This window comes from Sparus aurata, chromosome 3 (genome assembly GCF_900880675.1).
Source record: "Sparus aurata chromosome 3, fSpaAur1.1, whole genome shotgun sequence".
Taxonomy (NCBI): Eukaryota; Metazoa; Chordata; class Actinopteri; order Spariformes; family Sparidae; genus Sparus; species Sparus aurata.
In genome coordinates, this window is record NC_044189.1 from 5,596,174 (window position 1) to 5,610,937 (window position 14,764).

At 42.0% G+C, this 14,764-nt stretch overlaps 1 protein-coding gene across 8 annotated transcripts in view; it reads left to right on the plus strand.

Moving 5' to 3' along the window:
• Window positions 1-14,764, plus strand: part of col11a2 (collagen, type XI, alpha 2) — a 49,562-nt gene that overhangs the window by 11,854 nt on the left and 22,944 nt on the right. For 2 of the 8 annotated variants that reach the window (XM_030412418.1, XM_030412419.1), the window contains exons 2-6: window positions 4,412-4,573; window positions 5,992-6,202; window positions 6,398-6,560; window positions 6,757-6,879; window positions 11,179-12,381. In XM_030412418.1, coding sequence (XP_030268278.1) covers window positions 4,412-4,573; window positions 5,992-6,202; window positions 6,398-6,560; window positions 6,757-6,879; window positions 11,179-12,381 — 1,862 coding nt within the window. Of the gene's footprint in view, window positions 1-4,411; window positions 4,574-5,991; window positions 6,203-6,397; window positions 6,561-6,756; window positions 6,880-8,980; window positions 9,095-11,178; window positions 12,382-13,782; window positions 13,897-14,764 lie in introns of all 8 variants that reach the window. The other 6 variants (XM_030412422.1, XM_030412423.1, XM_030412416.1 and 3 more) reach the window with 5 other exon arrangements.

Genomic DNA, 14,764 nt, shown 5'->3' on the forward strand with positions numbered 1-14,764 from the left:
TTTGCTTCTAAATTGTACTGCAGTAGAAGTGTGAAGTAGCAGATAATAGAATCACTCAAATACAAGTACCTGAAAATTGTATCCAAGTATTGTGCTAGAGTTGATGTACTTAGTTACTTTCCACCGCCTGACAGCAGTTCTGTTAGTCAGGCCGTTTCAGCTGTCAGGTGACCAGACGTACACACTCTGCTTGATAGTTTTTTGTTAAGTGAGCATTAGCATTGTTTGTTCTTCACTCCTGCAGGCCTGTTTTGTTTGCATAGTGTGTGTACATGTAAACACCTATATATGTGTGTCTGTGTGTGTGCACACTGTACTTTGTTAACTGTGGCATCTGTCACCAAGTTCATTAAATCTGTTTTAGCTCCATCTAGTGGCGTCTGAGGGGAACTGCAGCAATACAAACTGCTGTTTTACCAGCACCACCTCATTTTACAGTGTGACTGCCTACCTGAGTATTCCATGTGTTTTCTATGAGGGATCGGTCGTGGATCTGTGGAGCTGACTGTGTTGGAGTCTAACAGTGATAGGATTGTTTTAGTCCTCAGGCACCTGTTGAAGAAATACATCCACCCCATAGTACAGTGCTCCATTATACACTAAACAGCACGTCATTGTATCAGATGATATTTACACCAGTCTCAGTGATTTACATATTCCCTGCGTGACAGGATTAAACATCTGGCTGATAAGAATCAGAACAATGATTTGGGGTTTAGTGGATCAAGTTGACGTTTCTAAAGTTCAGAAATTTTAAAGATATGAGGTACTCACTGAGCTTCCTCAGTATTAGAACGTTTTTAGATTCAATGTATTCAGCAACATCCAGTAGATGAGTTACGGTCATTAAGATACTGTGTTAATGTTGTTATCTGTGCCACATCTACTGAAAATGGCCTTTTTATTTCACCCAGTGCAGCTGTCAGGAGCGATGACTGTACAGGCTACTGTAATCTTTACCTACAGCGCCGGTAGTGACTGCCCTCACGTGCCAGGGAGCCCTGTTTCCTGTCTTAATGACAGCAGTGTAATTGGTCTGCGTTTACATCAAAGAGTTGCAGCCATCTGTGAGCGCTTATGGTAAGACGGGCCGATGGAACGGGAAGTCCGAGAAGAAAGAAAGTAAAGAGAGAGAGTTTGTGCCCCCCCGGCTTTCTGTTTTCCTACCTTGTCTAGTTTCATATTTGCCTCTCCTCGTCTCGCGAGGTGTGTCGGGTTCAGTTTTCCCTGCCGGTGCTGTGTGAGTGCGTACCTCTGTGGCCCTGCGTGTTATTTTTGTGGGTGTGTTTTTGTCGTGATTGTGGTCCTCAAGGCAGGAAGGGCCCCAGCTGCAGATGTGAGCTGGGCAGGCAGCGGGAGAACAGAGCGGCACATTGTACTGGGTGTACTGGGGGAGCTCGGGCTGCAATCTGATCCAGTATCCTGCCATCACAGAACCACGCTGTCTACTGTCACTGCCCGACCCCCCAAAACACACACTCACTCACTCACACACTCCACCTCTGCCTGAACTAATGTCTCTCTCCTTCATCCTTTCATTGCTCATATCATCGTTCTGACTCTATCTAATTCCTCGCATTCCTGTGCAGATCTCAAAAAATCTCGACAAGAATATAAAATTCAATGCCCCCCAGTTCTTGGGAAGGGTTGTTTGATATGATTGGAAAACAGGAGAATCACCTTAATTTCTAATATTAGAACATTTTATGGAATAAGTTTAACCCCCCAACAAACAGTCCAGTCGGGACTTTGACGTCTGAAAGGAGTGAATGAGGAAACAAACATTTCTTAATCTCTGTTTTGACATCTCACTTTTTAACTTTCACTAATTAATTCCCCTTCTATTCATTTCCTCCTTCCAGCAGCTGTTTAAGGGAAGGTTAATGAAGCATCACAATACCAATTAATCTAACTCGTGCTTTCTCTCTTCCTCCCCTCCACCCTCACTCCATCATTCCCTCTCACCCCCCACCCCCCTTATTCTTCCTCTCCCTGGCGCAGAGTGACGTTTACGGCTTGTGGTCTAGACGCCCTGAGGCAGTATTAACACACCATTTGCTCTGTCAGAATAAATATTTCCATCTGCGGGCCTGTTTGAATAACTGTTAACTCTGACACACTGGGTGTCACCTAAACACGAGCAGCACTGATGGGATCAGTGTGATTGTGGGACAAACACGAGGAAACTTCACATTAGAGGCCAATAAAGAGCATCATAAGTGGCTGCACTTTATGGCTTTATAATGCAACGTTATAGTTTTGTCTGATTCACAAATCCTTCAGTGAAATGAGTCTTTAGCTGTCTGTATGTGCACCAACTTTGTAGTTGTTAGATTAGAAATCACCCAAAGTGTTGCCTGCTGCATTGAGTGGTGCGTAACTGCATCCTTTGGTGGCTTTGCTCATAAATGCTTTATATTGCGCTAGTAGGTGACATATTTTACAGCAGTGGCCTAAGAGGTGATGGACGTCTGCACTACATTAAAGTTACCGCTATGCTGTTACACGCTCTGTTGTAGTTTTCAAGCATGCTGAGGTGCGCATGATTGATCGTTTCTGCTTAAATCTGCTGCTGGAAATTATAACTTAAAAAAAATAACCTTCAAATGAAACATGAAAACAAATATGTAACTTCCCAGGCTGCATCAAAGGCTCCGTTGTTATCTTTTCATCGGCGCTGCAGTTTTCACAGGAGCAATGCATCACTGCCAGCAGAAGTTTATTATGAGAAATGCTCCGTCAGAGCTGGCTGTAACTGTATTTAATTGGCTGTTAACAGCAAAGTTAGCTCTCTGGTGCACCTCAAATACAGGAAGGCCGGCCAAGACTGAGGGAGGATAATTGGTTTTAGGAAAATGATTTTGAGAGCTTTAACTTTATAGCTGCCTCGCTTCAGAACCATCAAGATGCTCTAACTGTCAACGGAAGACTTTATAATTACGTTTGATTTGCATTCTCAGACAACTAGATATTTTTTGAGTGTATGTGCAGGCCTTCTGTTTTGAGTCCTTGGCAGAATTCATGTCAAGCATGTTCGGCATTCCATCTTGAATTATGCAGCACGGTTCACAGCAGCTCGGCATCTTGGGAAGACTTACATCAGTGAATGATATCTCATTATATGGACATGTATGAAACAACTTGGAGTAAGACTGAGCCCAACCTTTGACCTCTGTCACTGATAGCATTCTTATAGAAATCAACAGTGCGCTGCTGTTTCAACAGGAATCCAGTAAACAAACCATTTCATTCACCAGACTAGTCTTCTGCAACAAGACAGTACAAGTCACCCACATGAGTAATTACGACATCTGTCCTGTTTCAAGATCTGACATCTACTGTGGTGAAATAAGTGCTGACATGAACGTCAAACTGGCTGTGAATTATGTTTGAAATGATCAGTTAAACAGTCAGAGTCTAGAGGACAAAGAGAAACAGACAGAATGTATATAGAATAATTGTGACTCTCCTTCCCTCTTCCTCTGTAATTTTCTACTTCTGGCTTATAGCTCAGTATTTATTGTGGCATGGTAACCACCCGTGCTACAATGAATACTAATAGAGAATAAAAAAAAACCTTGAATTCCAGAAGTTAGAAACATGCCCGTCAGCTGAAATACCCAGACTGACACAGTGCCTTTGAGCAATGCGAGAAAACCAACAAGGCAAACCACAGCGCAGACTGAAGGTGGAGAAACAGACTGGGTGACCTCAGTGTGTGAAAGTGGAGTCGGGATGCGAAACCAGTTGGTGCAGCGTTTGTCTGTTGTTAGGATGAATACTGGATACCTGAAGCGTGTGTGTGTGTGTGTGTGTGTGCGTGTGTGTGTGTGTGTGTGTGTGTGTGTGAGTGAGTGTGTGTGAGTACACCTGAACTCTCCTGTGTTTATCGACAGCCACTTGTTTCAGTTGCTTGATAAATGTGAGCAGAATAGAGGGCACTGTCTCCGCTCTGATTTACACTGAGCGTTACTGTACCTGCCCTGCGGTGGTGGTTCATATACGTGGCTTGGACTGTGGCCCACTTCTACTTACACAGTGCTTCCTTTCTTACATTATACCTAATGTACAGTGGTACTCATTGTGGACGTACCCTGTACCTGCTCTCATATCGCTTTAGTGCTGCAAGAACATTTAAGATTGCTGTCGAGATTTTTTTGATCGTCCGGGCAAAGTTTGGTCTGTGCAGCTGCAAAGAGACTTCTAGTTTGTCTTTAGCAAAATAGCAGCAGTATAAGACTACGCTTTAAATGATCTTGACAGTGATTTCTGTGCAGATGAACCAATATCTGTGTTTCTGTATGCTGTATGTACACCTCTGTCCCATCACACGCCATCTGGATTAGGGATGAGTGTCTGTATGAGAGTAACAATGGCGATGACAGTTTGTCCTCCTGCTTCTCCTCCTCAGACCCAGTGGATGTGTTGCGGGCCCTGCAGGTTCCCTCTCTCCCCGAGGGCGTGAAGAAAGTCCCCGGCTTCTGCACATCCCGTCGCTCCAGCACCCCCGACCATGCTTACCGCATCACCAAGAAGGCCCAGATCTCCGCCCCCACCAAGCAGCTCTTCTCAGGTAGGCCTCGCCTGGAACGGACATCTGTTGTTTGAGTGTTGCGAGAGGCGAAACGTTGCGCGACCACAGTTAGTATAAACTTGAAGAAGTAGCTGTGATTTAATATTTCCTCTTCCATAGTGGTGGAGGAATTGTAAGAGAAGCATTTAAAAATTATAAAATTAAAATTATACAGCTTCTCACAGGCTGTGTTGTTACTTTTTACATAATGAGTAAACTGAAATATCCCTTTATTTAAAATGTATTGTCAGAATAAATCCTGTTTAGCACCCAGGGTCTTCCATATTTATTTTGAGCGCCTTGTACTGTACAGTACAGTTTCAACAAAAAAAGGAACAGAAATAACTATGCAAGTGTTTTTATTAGAATAAAGAGAGAAATTAGAAGGCTATGCATATTATTTTGTAGTAAACTATAATGAATGAAAAACAAGCAGATGAAATGTAGGCTTGTCACTGACTGTCATCTAGTGTTTGAATCTTGCTGCTGCCATTACAGTGTCAGCTATTCCCAAGTGAATGTAGCGAGTCTTAAATTTGAATATTTTGTATTTCAGTATTCTGGATAACTTTTTATATTACATTTTTTGAATGAATTTCATTTTGACAAGGCAGCTTGCTCAGGAAAGAGGAAACAAATCTGGAGAAATTAACCCGTGTTCCTGTCGTACACCACAGTATCACAGTACACTTGAAAACACAGTATTTAACATATTTTCTATGAATTCCAGAGTGAAGAAAAACCTGTAATTAGAATTACAGGTTGCTATATATTTTCTGGTGTATTTAACACAGAGCTCTCTGGAGTTAAGTGACGCCATTGTGCCCTTTGCTAGATTGCTCGTGGATATAAAGTATAATTATGTGTTGCAGTGCAGAAGCTCAGTCAAACTGTGTGGGAGTGCCATAACAAATTAACTTTAGTATACAGTCTGACACCCCGGAGTGAGGAGGGAAAAGAGAAAGTAGCACTTATGTGGTTGTAAAAAAAAAAAATCCAATCCTCAAGAGTCAAAGCTGATCTCAACTCATTTTCTGAGGTTTAGACTTCCTGCTCCAGCTCTTCCCACCTGTTATTATATGTCCTCATCACCTGTGCCGGCTTAACACGGGACTTTATTCGGATTTTCTGTAATCAGTTGATCCTGACACAGATATCGTACTTTAATCACTTAAAGCTCTTCAGCCCTTTTCTTTTGTTTTTCCTTATTTCCCCCAACTTTAATCTCCTGCCTCCTTTTCTTTCATGATAAGGTACACCTTCCTGCTGTGAACTGGCTGTGCAGTGTTTTTTTCTTACCTCCATTCTCCTTTACTGCCTCCTCTTTATTTTCTCTCCTCTTAAAATACCTACAAATGACCCAAGCACACGATGTAACCCTTCTCTCTACTCCCATCTCTCCTTTGCCTCATTAATAGGTCGATTCCCAGAGAACTTCTCCATCATGGCTCTGGTTAAGGCACAGTCTGGTCTCCAGGCCTTCCTCCTCTCCATCTACAGCGAGCAGGGTATCCAGCAGCTGGGCATTGAAATGGGACGCTCGCCTGTTTTCCTGTACGAGGACCAGAACGGCAAGCCGGCCCCTGAGGACTACCCACTGTTCAGAGGCGTCAACCTGGCTGATGGCAAGTCAGTAACCAGCAACAACCAGTTTGTGACTGGTTGAGATGACATGATTGGGGTCGTGTGGGTGGGAATTGCATGTTTGTGAGCGTTGGTTGTATGGTTATATGTGATCTGATGGTCGGTTTGATACTTTTTGAATCAGACCTGTAGTCACAGCACACATTTATTCGCCTTCGGTTCCTCCTCCTTGTCCTCCAGGTGGCACCGCATCGCTATCTCTGTTTCAAAGAAAAACGTGACACTGCTGCTGGACTGCAAGAAGAAGATGACCCGTCCTCTGCCCCGCGGCAACAACGCCGTGGTCGACACCAATGGCATCACAGTGTTCGGAGCCCGTCTGCTTGATGAGGAGGTTTTCCAGGTGAGGACCTATGCAGTTGTTGGTTGTGTGACTGGCGACTTTAAGTTACTTGACTACAAAGTTTGAAGAGGCAAATCGGTAGTTGTTGGTATGGCTTTATTACTTTATTACATTCTAGACAGAAAACATAGCATTTAATGATATGAGAAGAACATTGTTTCTTGCACATGTTGATCTCTTTTTTTCTTCTTTACAGGGAGACATCCAGCAACTGCTGATTGCCTCCAACCCCCAGGCTGCCTATGACTTCTGTGAACACTACAGCCCCGACTGTGACTCCCCACTGCCCAAGACCCAGGCTCAGGACCCCAACACATACGTGAGTAACAACACCAGGACACGAGTTCATACACAGTCGTGTCAGATCAACAATCAGAATGAACTTTCTCAGAGAAGAGTTATCTTGAAAACCGTCCCACAGGGTACAGAAACCAGTTGTATATTTCACTCACACCCCCTAGAAAGGGTACAAAGGGATGAGGGATCAGTTGTTCACACAAAGTGAATACACATCCCTTAACGTTTACAAGACTACTGAGTAGCATCCATATCAGAGTGGATTACCTCAGCCCGTCAGCACTATGCTAACACAACTCATTCATTAAATTAAAGGCTCATCTGTCGCTCCGATTAAGCAGGCCCAAATAGAACCTGTGGACTGTTTTCTCCTTTTCTGTGGCACTTTTTAAAAGATATTTTACTTGAAGAAAGAAAACTATTGAAATATTTACTAGTTTGATCTAAATAGTCTAAGCAAAAGGTTTTTTAGGTCCTAGCCACTCTGTTTTCAAGGAAAGATATGAAGAGGAAACTTCAGAATGAAGGAAAAAGGCAACCACAGTGCTGAAAAAGAAAACTGGAAAATTCCAGATTCTTGACCAAAATGTTACAGTTTTCCTTTCGAAATGATGGTCATGTGTAACCTGCATATGGAATTTAGAGAGTCCATCCAGCTGGCATGATGGCTGAGCGGTTAGCGCTGTTGCCTTTCAGGAAAAAGATCCTTCTAATACATCCTGCCTGGAGTTTGCATTTCCTTCAAGATACACCTGATTTAACTGGTTTCCTCCGACAAAGGGTTCTAAAACCAACGAAGACGAAATATATTCAGCTTTTAAAACAATGATTTGTGTTAGGAAAGACACACTTCATGAAAATGTGGATGTATAGTAAAATCAAAGGCCACACTTAATGCACAAGTGCTCTGAAAATGAAAGAGAAGTCTTCAGGTTCAGTTTGGGTCGTCTGATAACATCATCAAAGTGCTGCTCTCCCTTTCTGTCTTCCTCAAGCATCCCCGTCTTTAGCAACAGTTTGTATCCATCCACTTTCCTCCTCACCTCCTCGGTCTGGGCGTCCCCGGGGTAGCCAAAGAGAAAAGCAGAGGCATTGTCATATCACACCTTTCCAAAAGTACACTGCTAAGAATGGGCGATATTTTGTCATATCATGCACTTTGCATTGGAGAGTTGTCGCTTTATTTCTGCTCTACTACAGTGGAGCACCGGAAGGTAGGGGAAAGAGGATGATACAAGCCAACATCAATGTCTTGCTCATTTTTTTGTCATGGATTGAAGGAAGGAGAACTTGTTCAGAACATAAAACATGCCAATCAAGTTGAATTCTGATTTGGTTTTCTTGTCAAATTTGGCATGAAGATGGCTTAAGGTGGAGCCTCTTTGCTTACTGAGACTGGTTGTGCACATTATACACATTATAAGCTTTGCAAGCTCCCCCTCATTTTTTTATTTGTCTCTGAAAAACATGTTGATATTTTGGAGCTGATAGTTCCCTGACACCAGCTGCCTCACACAGCTAAAGTAGCGAGTGATTTTTCATCCGCATTCATCCATCTAAAGTACATGACCTTTGTTTTATAAGCCTGCATGCTGGATCAGTCAAAACAAATTGTATCAGTCACTGTACAGAACTCCAACAGTTTGCGTCCCAGACCCTGTCATGTTGATGCTGTTGAAATGACTGCTTTCTGAATGAATATAAATCAGTGTGGTTTTATTCATTTGCTTCACCCATTTTGCTCTATTTATTTATTTTTTTGCCGTTTTCTCATTCATCAGCGTCGTCTGTGTCTGAACCATCAGTGCCTTTATAACCAGCAGCACAGACTCCTTCTGATGAATGGAAAAATAAACGCTATGCATTTTGTTATTATCTCCTTTGCTGTCTCTCGCTGTCTATCACCATGTTTGATTTTTCCCCCCTCATTATGCTTCACCCCATTCCCATCTTTACCTTTATTTATCCCTCCGTGTCCTCTGCAACCTCTGTTCACCTCCCCTTGGAAATCTACTCTCCCCATCTTCATGCATTCCTCGTGCTTTCATGAACCTTCCTCCCCGCTGCCAACCCATCCTTCCCATCTTTCAATCTTTTCAAACCCCCCCTCCCCCACCTCTCAGTACTTTGATGAGGAGCAGGATGACCATGAATACCCCTATTATTATGAGGAAACAACAGACGTTCCCTCTGCCTCTGCGCACCCCTCTCCCCAACCTGGGGCCCCCAATCAACAGGTAAAGAGGGAGCAAGAGAGACAGAAGGGAAGGGAAGGAGAGTGAGAGAGAGAGGTATTGAGGCAATAACCGCTTAATTCATAACACACCGTGGGTTTAGTTCACTCAATATTTGAGTAATGGCTAAATTTACATTCACTGAAATATGCTTTTGAAAATCCACACTTTCACTTTTAACACACCAGATGCCTCTCTCGGCCCTCATCTCTCCATACCTCCTTTATTTTATTCATATTTAACCTTTTCTTTAATCCACATGGAACCCTCACACGTGTTTCCACCTTCTCCGTCACACAGGACTACTTTTTCTCATGATAATTTTGTCCTCATGTCTTTAACATGTTGTCATAAATATATATGTGTGTGTTCAGATGTGGCCAAGCGGGGGCACTAGGGTGGTGTAAGTTCAGCTGTGTTGTTATCCACACATTCACAATTTTACTCCTTTTCTCCAATTTTCACTCTTCACACCTTTTCCACCTTAAATCGAACCTGGTCCAAAGTAGAGTGAAAACCTGTTTAAAGAGAGCAAGCTTGTGTTTAGGAACAGGTGTCACAAACTATTCTCAGTACATAATAACATGGTATCACATAGAAAACAATCTTGGAAAACCAAATCCCATGATGTGGTATATTCATTAATCACAACTGTTATGAAAGGCTACTTAATTTTATCTGGTAACGTAACCGTATGAAACCAGCTGGAGTACCTGAGTAGCCTTTTCCTAAACTGATCCTGGTCAAACAGTCTTCGTAAACTAGTTTTGCTTCCATTAATGTTGCAGACACTATAGATTAGTTGAGATTCGTGTTCAGTTGCTAATCAGAGAATAAAACCATTAAATTGACTTTCAAATGCTCTTCTGTGATTGTTTTGAATTATCTGGACCTCATTGCACTGCAGTCTTTTATAGTAAACACTCCTAATTTGGTTTCACAGAAAATCACAAGAGAAAAAAACAGACATATTTGCAACACTATTTGACCAGGGCATGTGTCTCTATTGTCTTGTTACTTGCATGATTGTATTAATTGTCATGGAGGATGTCGCCGCATGCACCTACTGTACTACTGCATCAACAGTTTACGTACCCATTTTCTAGTTAACATTGGAATATCAATGCACATGTTTTCGTCTTGGTATACGCACTCATGGTTGTACATATGACCTTTGTATGGCATACATGACATACATGTATGCCACAGTCTGTCTCCTTTTAGTCTGTTTGTGTTCTGTGTCGCATACATGAGGACTTCATATTCACTACGATGGCTTGTTTTCCTTTGCACATGTTATTTGGGTGAAGTGTTTGTCAATTTTTCAATGTTAATTTGCATGTATGTTCATTAAAATAGCATGAGAAGTAAGAATTAATCATGTATTGTTGTTCTCATTTTAGGGTTTTATGTGACTAATGTACATTTGCATGCTAGCCTTGCATCCATGCTCCTTCTTTTGCATGTCTAAACAGCAATAACCTTCCCTGTCTTGCAGTTGGACTTAATGCATTATACACTCTGTGTATGTGTGCGTGTGTGTGTATGTTGTGTGTGTGTATGTTGTGTGTGTGTGTTTGTTCAGCACCAGCTTTACCTGACCAGTCACACCCTCAGTGCCTCTGCCAAACCACAGGCTCCAAATCATTAGCACAAAGATGCTGCTTTGTCAATTAATATTGGGAATGGCATTACTGGAGAGATCAGCAAAACAAAAAAAAAACTGTAATAATATGACGTGAAATTGCTAAAAATGTGGATTTTGAAATTGTTTAATTACCAGTAATTCTTCTGTTTAATTTTTGCTACTGTTTTAAAACGTGTATTAATCCTCTGCTGTATCCAGTAATGCCTGTTCAGTCTCAGTAAATCATCCAAGCCTTGGCCATCTTTATGTCATTGTTTCTCAAAACATCCACTCTTGTCTTTCTCTCTCCTTCTGTCCATCCCTTGTTTGTGCTTTTCACCCCCCTCCCAACCCCTCCATATATTGTTGTCTTCCCCCACTCTCTCTCCCTGCCTTTGTCAATATGCACTTTTACATACTAAACAAAACATCTCAACCAAACAATAATCTCGGATATTAGAAGAAGGCGGTCAATGGAAAAGCAGCCCCCACTAAGTCCACCCCTGTCAAAGCGAAACCCACTCCAGCTAAGCCGGCCAAGTCTGGACAATACAAACTTGTAGTCAAAGCACCTCTGCCTACCAAAGCACCAAAGACCTCCCCAGTCAAGCCATCAAAAGCCAAGCCCACCGCTGTAGAGATTCTCTTGTCTAAGATCAAACCAACAGCAGCAGCTAAATCAAAGCCCACACCTGCCCCAGCTAAGAACGGCAACGGAAAAGCAGCTGCAGAGAAGAAAGCAAATGGTGCGGCTAAAGCCAACAACAATGGAAACGGAAAAGCAGCTGCAGCAAAAACTAATGGCAATGGCAAAGCTACAGCTGATGCCAAGCCTACAGCTCAGGCCAAAGTGAATGGAAATGGCAATGGTAAGGTTGTAGCTGAGAAGAAAGTCAATGGAAATGGAAAAGCCTCAGCAGAAAAGAAAGCCAATGGAAATGGAAAAGCCACTGTTGCATCTAAGACTAATGGAAACGGCAATGGCAAAGCTGCAGCAGAGAAGAAAGCCAATGGAAATGGCAAAACTACCATTGAGGTTAAAGAGGTTAAAGAGGTTAAAGTCAAAGTTAATGGCAAAGCTGAGAATAAAGTCAATGGTGAGGCTAAGGCTAATGGCAATGGCAAAGTTATTACTGTGGTAGAAAAGAAAGTCGTTAATAACGGTGCTGCAAATCAGGCAAAAATTGAAACCACTACAAAAACAAAGACTGAGAAAATTGTTAAAGTAGAAAAGACTGTGGTCAATGCAGCTAAATCAGCTGTCAAGGTAGAAGCTACCAAGGCACCTAAACCCACAAAAGCATCGAAGCCTGAACCTACAAAACTGGCGAAGGTTGTGGCCACCAAAGCTCCTGCAGAAAAAGCTCAAGTAAAGGCAGAGGTCAAAGAGGTAACCAAAGTTAAAACTGTGGTCACAAAAGTCCCTCTGGTCAAATCAACGGTGAACAAAGTAGTGAAGAACGTGGTCGAAAAGGTTTCCGTCCCCAAGAAAGTCGCTGCAACATCTGCCCCTGTCCGGCCCACTCCACCCAGACCCACGAAAACCAAGATGGTGGTGGACTCTAATGTCAAATCCCTGCACAAACCATTCCCACCCTTTGGCAAGACTGCGCTGAGTGGAACTGCGGTCCCAGCGAAGAAAATTACCAACGGTTATCAACAGGTACAACAGCAGGACCCATGTTTGGGTTGGAATGGCCAGAGTGGTATGTTCCATCTGTCCCACCTGGTTGCCAGATCGTTCCACCATCCAGGGTCTGCAACAAAATTTTTGTGATACAGCTAATGTTTTTGTTTTTTTACCACCTTTGTTGGTCTCATTTATGAACAGTTTGATCTTTCAATAAATGACAGGCAGTACACATTTTGAGGTGAATCCTCGATGGTGGACATTCTGGTCTTCAGAATGGAAGTTGGTTCATACCAAGCTATGCGCCTTCGCCTCTGTTTATATATCATATGATTTTCGTGACTACCCGACTTCTCCATATGATATGATACAGCGGTGCACACTGAAGCATGGCTACTTGTAAAGTTTCATTGTTCTTTACTTCACTTCATACTCCTACCTTCAAGCTGCTGAAACTGGATCTCAGAACCTGAATACAATCCAGCACTTCGTCTCTTTCTTTTCGGGGGAAACCATTTATGTACTGGTCAAATGAATGAGCATGGACTGCTGTGGCATAAAAACTAAACCTGAGAAAACACAAATACTATCACATTCTATACACAAGCAACACAACAGAACTCCCCCGTCACTCTGTCGTTCTCTTTCTGTGTTTTTTTTGTTTTTGTTTTTTTGAAGTACCTGTGTTTTCTCTCTGACATCTGTCTCGCTGTCTCTGGATATATTTTGTATCAATATGAATAACGCAGCCTCACAGATACTAAAAAAAAGCTATCTTCAAGCGTGCCTTCATTAGAAGTTAAATTTAATTCAAGGTTTAGTCTTCTCTGAAGATGACGTACTTTGGCGTGACGACATTTTGAGGTCCATGTTCATTAGGGGGTTTTGGGAAATTCATGACTTGAAGGTACTGCATTATGTTCTGTGAGGCTGTTGATTGGGGTTGTCTCTCTGTTTTCTGGTCTTGGGTGAAACTAGACATCCCAAAGCATCAAGTTACGATGTTTTCATCTCATGGGATGGATAGAGGCTCTCAGTTCCACTTCAAATACGAGCAGACTTCACCCTTTCATGAATCTTGGCTTTGTGAGCTTTTAAAAGCTTTCAAAATTGTTCGACAATACAATAAAAAGAAATCTCAGCAAAGTAGTCTCAATGACTCCCTAAATCTTGCATACTGCAACATTTATAGTCATTGAGACTCTGAAACTACCTGAAATTTCTTTTTTAAAATTGGTCTTTACAACTTTAAAAATGTGGGCTGCCAATAAAAAATGGCTTCGCCTTTTGCAACCACAATTTTATGATGTTATGTTCTATTTTCTTCTTTAACTCATTATCACTTACAAGCAGACTTTGAACTAACCAAGCTCTTCCAATCAAATCTGCTTACCTCCTCCCTGCTCCCCAATTCCTGTCAACTTGACCAATCAGGATGTAGACACTGAATATTCCGAGGCTGGCCACACCGCTACAGAGACTGATTATTTTTATGAGGAGACACTGCCAGACGGTGAGGTGACTGGACAAGAAGAGAGCGCTGCACAGGTAAAAAGAAAAATACACACCAATCAGTGACACACCGATTCAAGGAGGACCAACAGAACAGATAAAATAAGGAAAACACATGTAAATTATGTGACAAAAACAAGAATGAATCATCACCTTAATACGAGACACTTCCATCACCAAAGGAAGACGACAGTGTAACACCTGTGTGGTGGTGAGCCCAGTCTTTGTAGTTTAACCAAGCGGTCGTAGCTCTGTGTCTCTCTTAAAACTTTCCTAACCAACCATCAATGTTTTGTTGGCACCGACGCCATGTGACATGACAAAAAGAATGCTTTTCAAAAGAGAATGCACCACATTCATTTACTTGTATCATCAAACATTTTTATGTGGCTCCCTCTTTCCCCTAACAACAAGATTCCTGTTTTGTTCTCATCTCAAGATCCCTGGTTGATCAGGTTTTGATCTTGACATCAGAGCAAAAAATCTTGTGAAAAAGGGATCCGCATGGGAATATTTGATATGCAGTTTTAACCAAAGGGAGATGAATATAATGCATCCTTTTTTGAGGGAAAAATCTAACTGAACTAAAGAATACAGTAGTTGCTGTGGCTTACTTTACAGCCCTAAACTAACAGAAATTGAGAACGAGCTTCTCACAGTTCTGATCTGTTTCTCACAGTTCACTAATTTTGGCAATAATCCATATTGTCATAATACTTTTTAACCTATATTAGCTGTTTTGATGACTTGTTGATTTGATTTGTTTTACAATTTTGAAGCTAAGGATGTTTTTGCTACTGTTTTTGAAAAGAAATCTGTCAGTTCTGTATGTTATATTTTAGTAACCGAAGCACATAATTTATCATTTCCTCCAGATGTATTTGCCTTTTCAGTGATTGCTTTT